This window comes from Sinocyclocheilus rhinocerous, unplaced genomic scaffold (genome assembly GCF_001515625.1).
Source record: "Sinocyclocheilus rhinocerous isolate Xijiao unplaced genomic scaffold, SAMN03320098_v1.1 scaffold827, whole genome shotgun sequence".
Taxonomy (NCBI): domain Eukaryota; kingdom Metazoa; phylum Chordata; class Actinopteri; order Cypriniformes; family Cyprinidae; genus Sinocyclocheilus; species Sinocyclocheilus rhinocerous.
In genome coordinates this window covers 275,108-281,160 of record NW_015633173.1, presented here as the reverse complement: position 1 = coordinate 281,160, position 6,053 = coordinate 275,108, and the positions used below count along the sequence as shown (strand labels likewise).

Below are 6,053 nucleotides of genomic sequence, written 5' to 3'. Positions count from 1 at the left end.
GTGAGCTGTATTGGATTTCTGCCAGACATATCATTTGGTGTTGAGGCCAAATAATTCAATTTTAGCCTCATGTGGCCTCAGAATCTTTAAGGTGCATTTTGGCTCAGTCGTGACTGCATATATGGCCTTTCTTGAGGAGTGGCTTTTTTCTTGCAACCCTCCCATACTTCAAATATATTATGAGCAAAATTTGCCTGTTCCTGAGATTTTGTACCTCAGAAACAGGGGCTCATGTCTCACTGTCCAAGCAAAATTCAGCGGGAGTGCATTGTGATATTTTCTTTAAAAAAAAATCATCACAAATTAAATGTCATACTTTTCAAGTTTTAAGAGTCTCAAGTTGATTAGTCTTATTTCCTGTTTGTTTTTCTCAGCTCTTCCAAAGGAATATCAGCGGATTGGCAAAGCTTTCCAAAACCTGTCCTCAGTGTTCACCAGCAGTGGATATGAAGGTATCAGAAACTATTTGATTCCTCTTACTAAAGAACATTAATGAGGTAAAAATATTTAGTTCTCTTTTTACCATCTGGTCTAGTTCTGAGAAACTTAATTGAGCATTTTCTTGTTCCTTTTTCACTCGCCTCGCTTGAGCTTTAACCAGCAGTCTTTGTTCAATGTTCATCCATTAGTCTGTTTTTTTTTTTCCTGAATGTGTGGTTTTGTTTGACTTAAAGGAGAGGCTGCGCTCACAGACGCACTGACGGCAGCAGGAAAGACCTACGAGGAGATTGCTCAGATGGTGGCGGAGCAGGTAGTAAAAAAACATCTCGGTTCTCTCTTATATTAGGAAGTTACGTCTCTTGCAGCCTCTTATGTTATAGGAGAAGTGTAACTATTTGTGCATCAAAACGTCCTTATATATTACCATCTTTTAAATTACACTACCATTCAAAACTTGAGGGTCAGCAAGATTTTTTTTCTATGTTTTTGAAACATTGCTCTTATGCTTGCTTTTATGCTCATAAAAGCTGCATTTATTTTTTCAAAAATACAGTAGAAACAGTTATGTTGAGAAATATTATTACATAATTTAAAATATCTGTTTTTTTATTTTAAAATGTAATTTACTCAGTGTCACATGATGCTTCTGCTCAAGAAACATTTCTTATTATCAATGTTAAAAAAACTGTAATTTAATTTAATATATTTGTGGAAACAGTGATATATTTTTTCCAGGATTCTCTGATGAATATAAAGTTCAAAAGAACATAATTTACTTAAAATAGAAATCTTAGCAATGTCTTTACTGTCACTGATCAAAAGTATGTATTTCAGAAAAATCTTACTGATCCCAAACTTTTGAATAGTAATGCATGTAAGGTCATTATCGCAAAATAATCAGGATCAGGACCCTGAAAGCAGCTGTGTAGGTCGGAGGAAGCCATAGTTATGTGATCCACATTCATATAGCCTTGTGTTATTTATCTTCAACCTTACCACTGAAACATTCAATGAATGAAAACCTGGTTATTGTTTGGCCTCCAAACTGTGATTGTTGAAGGTGTTTGTCTGGTTTGTCTCCAGTGTAGCCTTGAAAACTTTTAGAGCTCCGTTAACCCTTCATGAGATCTAGCAGTGAAATGGAATGTCTTCAAAGATATTAAGATTAAAAATGCAAAAGATAGATACTACCTGTAGTGTATTAGTGTTTACACTACGAAGGTGATGTCATGTGCGTTTCTGACTACCTCTGAACCTTTTTTTGCACCATTAAACGCTGAATGCATATGATTGGATCCCACACGAGAGTGTAAACCGAGTCAAATTTGGCCTCCAAACTGTGATTGTTGAAGGTGTTTGTCTGGTTTGTCTCCAGTGTAGCCTTGAAAACTTTTAGAGCTCCGTTAACCCTTCATGAGATCTAGCAGTGAAATGGAATGTCTTCAAAGATATTAAGATTAAAAATGCAAAAGATAGATACTACCTGTAGTGTATTAGTGTTTACACTACGAAGGTGATGTCATGTGCGTTTCTGACTACCTCTGAACCTTTTTTTGTACCATTAAACGCTGACTGCATATGATTGGATCCCACAAGAGAGTGTAAACAGAGTCAAACTGAAGTTACAGACCAATGTTTTTGTCGGTTTACGTAAATTTCATTTAATTACATTTAATTCAAATTTTATAATTAGAAAAGTTATGGCCACTCTGTTGCTGTTGTCCAATCAGGTTAGAGGACTGGAACTGAATTGCCTGTTGTTTAATGATTAATTGAGTCTAGTTGTAAGGGAATTAATTGTTTTAGTTTGCTATTTTCTCCAGTTGTTAATGGCTGTTTTAGCCCAGTTGAATTCTGATTCTTGTCTGCGAGTGGGAGCGTTTCCGTGCGTACGCATGCATATGTGTGCAAGTCTTGTAAACGTTTCGTGAGTGGTTGAATGAAGTGACCATGGGTGTGTTTGTGCACCGTCTGATTTAATCATTAAAGGAACACTCCACTATTTTTGAAAATAGGCTCATTTTCCAACTCCCCTTTCGAATCCATTCAGCCGGTCTCCGGGTCTGGCGGTAGCACTTTTAGCTGTAGCTTAGCATAGATCGTTGAATCTGATTAGACCGTTAGCATCTCGCTCAAAAATGACCAAAGAGTTTCTATATTTTTCCTATTTAAAACTTGACTCTTCTGTAGTTACATCGTGTACTAAGACCGACGGAAATCAGATTCAATGATCTATGCTAAGCTACAGCTAAAAGTGCTACCGCCAGACCCGGAGATCGGCTGAATGGATTCGAAAACGGTAAAACTCAACTGTTTAACTCTAGGGAGAGTTGGAAAATGAGCCTATTTTCAAAAATAGTGGAGTGTTCCTTTAAGTTTTGTCTGTCTTTCTCTCTCTAGCCCAAGAAAGACCTTCACTTCCTCATGGAAACTAACAATGAGTACAAAGGTCTGCTGGGATGCTTTCCTGATACTGTTGGAGTTCACAAGGTAAACGAGAAAGTACTTCTACTCACCATGTCAGCGTGCAGACTAGCATCCTTATAGACTCAAACTCCGTTTTAAAACTTAGTGAGCGTCCTAACCGTCATAGAACCTCATAAGTGATCTTTTAGGCAGCTCACTAGGTGTTTGAACAGAGCTGTAGATTATATACAAAGATATGAAAATTGGAGAATTGACTTGGCTGACTGCATTTTGAGCCCTCTTTCTCTCACACAGGCTGCCATAGAGAAGGTAAAGGAAGCAGATAAACTAGTGGCTGCCGGTAAAATCACCCCCTCAGATAAGACCACCATGTCTAAACGTGCCAGCACCATGTCATACTCTCTGCAAGGTATTGCCATCTACTTACAGTGGCCCCAAAACAACCTGTAAAAGTATTACATTTCAGAATAAGTCATAATTACACTAAGTCTTACATGATGTTAGCACAACATTAGAATGCTGGAAACATAACTATAATTTTCAATAGACCCAACAGACACAAACAGAGTTAAGTACAGAGTTCCCACGGGGCTGGAAAACCTGAAAATATCAGTGATTTCCAGAATCGCAAAAGCCATGAAAATTTCGTTAGTCAGTATACATTTTTCTATCTGTGCAAAGTATTTATTTTTTTTGCTTGAAATCTGTGAAGAGGAAAAAAAATCACAATTTTAAAATGTTCTTTTCTTGTACTACTGTTACTGCATCATTGTTTTGTTTTATTTTATTGTATTTTATTATACTGTACAACATGACTTTGTAAAATTAGAGGATTTATCATCGTGTATAATATTTTATTACTATAAAATGTGTGTGTTTAATGTTTTTCAAAGTCTCTCATGTTCACCAAGGCTTCATGTTGTTAAAAATATTTTTAAAAATACAGTAAAAACAGTAACGTTGCGAAATAATATTACAATTAAAAATACAATAATAGATCATTAATATATTTTATTACTTATTCCTGTGATGCAAAGCTGAATTTTCAGCATCATTACTCCAGTCTTCAGTGTCACATGATCCTTCAGAAGTCATTCTAATATGCTGATTTGTTGTTTTATTATCAATGTTGAAATCAGTTTTGCTGCTTAATATTTTGTGGAAACCACAAAATATATTTTTTTCAGGATTCTTTAATGAATAGAAAGTTCACAACAACAGAACAACAAAACATTTATGTTAGAAATCTTTTGTAACATAAAAAGTGACAACAGACATTTATAGTCAATTTAATGCATCCTTGCGGAATTCATTTCTATCAAAAAATATTATAGTGTTTATTTTTATTATATTTTTATTTCGTTTTCTATTCTTCTTGAATGTTTTTTTTTAGTTCTGTTGTAATTTGTGTCAATCTATTGAGATATTTAATTAGATTTTTCTGCCTATAATAATTTAATTGAAAAAAGAAAAATCCTGTAAATTCAAAACATTGAAGTGATGATTTTGACACATCTTGTCCTCTATGCAGCGGAAATGAACCACTTCCATAGCAACCGTATCTATGACTACAACAGGGTGATGCAGCAGTACCTGGAGCAGCAGGTCAAATTCTATGAGATGGTAAAGTGTCTAAACAATATTAAAAGTTAAAAAGCGTGCCATAATGTTTGGAGATGTTAAACCGTTGACTTGTTTTTTATGTTTTGGCAGATTGCAGACAAACTACGACACGCTCACAGTCAGTTCACTACTATGTAACGGCAGAGCGGCCGTCCAGAAGTTGCCTCACTCTTTCTCTCTGTTCCTCTTACATGATTATTCTCGTTCTGTTTTTCTATTCATGCTATCTGTGTCATGATGTCAGTGCCATAAAAATATCCTGTCCATCTCCGGCCAAAGATGGCGTCGATCCGTGTCCTGCATGAGAACTGGCCAAGCTCGAGTGTTTTTAAAAAGCAGCTACAGATTGTGACTAAAATATCAGATTATATGGGGGCTTTAATTATTATAATTATGTAGTTGTTGGTTCCAAGTTCAGTTATGACCTTGTTAGTTTTGATTAATGATAAATATGAAAGATGCAGAGAGAGACGTAACATTACGTGCTTTTATACAAGTGATCTAAACAGATTCTGGTGCATATATGAGGCCAAGCCAAGTTTGATTGTGCCTTGTTTTGTAGAGACCCTGCAAAAAAAAATAAAAAATGCTTTTTTTTCCCACTGCACTTTACTGTGGCCTTTCAGATGCATCATCCTGTTTGTGTTTGGTCACAAAAACAACCCCAATCATTTTCATTGACGGTTTCTGGAGATAACAGGAGGGCTGGTCCTTTTTCCCCATAAGAGACATTGTGACATTATTTTTCTCTCTCCCCAAAGCCAAATTACAAACTGAGATTATGCTCCGCTTGATGCTTCCACCTCAGTGCAATTATCACCAATTTCCTATCCTGTAAAAATGAAATTATACTCCACCTGATGCATGTTGTTCATATATTATTTTATGTATAGCAGTGGTTGCAAGTCTTTTCACACATGATGACAAAACTATTGAGATTACGATTTAATAAAACTGATTTGTATGCTATGCAGTGTTTGTTTTTTCTCTGTACGAGTGTCTGGAAATGAATGTGGTGTGAATAACAGGAAACCCTGAGATGGAGGATGTCTCTCAAAACCTAGCAAGCTGCTTATGTCGATGGTGACTGCTTAATTAGAGGCACTTTATTTAAGAAAGCTGGTTTGTTAACAGCGAGTCGGCTCTCAAGGTTTGGAAACGGAGCCCCGTGAGTCAGCCGTGTGTTTATGGAGAATATGAATGAGGCGGTCTCAAAAGATGTTGTTTTATGTCTAAATGTGCTTCACACACTAAGACCAATGTTTTGTGTGATTTTGTGCTTAGAATGGAAAGCATCTCGAATGTAAATGTATAACATACAGAAATAAGTACGTTTAACAAAGGTTGTAGCATTTCCTCTTTATTTCAATCACTTTTAGCATTTCATAAACTAGTTTCTTTGCTTTCAGTACAGTACTCCACATCAAGAACCTGCAATATTACAGGCATATTTCACACATGAATATTTTTTGTGCTACAGTGTTTTTGGCTTTTTTGTGAGCCCTTTTACATATTTTTACCAGTTAACCGCTTATTTTAACCTTCATGAAAAACAAAAAATC

At 35.8% G+C, this 6,053-nt stretch overlaps 1 protein-coding gene across 2 annotated transcripts in view; it reads left to right on the top strand.

Moving 5' to 3' along the window:
- Window positions 1–5,071, top strand: part of LOC107743295 (sorting nexin-9-like) — a 26,467-nt gene extending 21,396 nt beyond the window's left edge. For both annotated transcript variants that reach the window (XM_016556467.1, XM_016556468.1), the window contains 6 exons: window positions 375–452; window positions 675–751; window positions 2,842–2,931; window positions 3,163–3,277; window positions 4,400–4,491; window positions 4,582–5,071. In XM_016556467.1, coding sequence (XP_016411953.1) covers window positions 375–452; window positions 675–751; window positions 2,842–2,931; window positions 3,163–3,277; window positions 4,400–4,491; window positions 4,582–4,629 — 500 coding nt within the window. In that variant the 3' untranslated portion in view covers window positions 4,630–5,071. The remainder of the gene's footprint in view (window positions 1–374; window positions 453–674; window positions 752–2,841; window positions 2,932–3,162; window positions 3,278–4,399; window positions 4,492–4,581) is intronic.
- The last annotated feature ends 982 nt before the right edge of the window (window positions 5,072–6,053 follow it).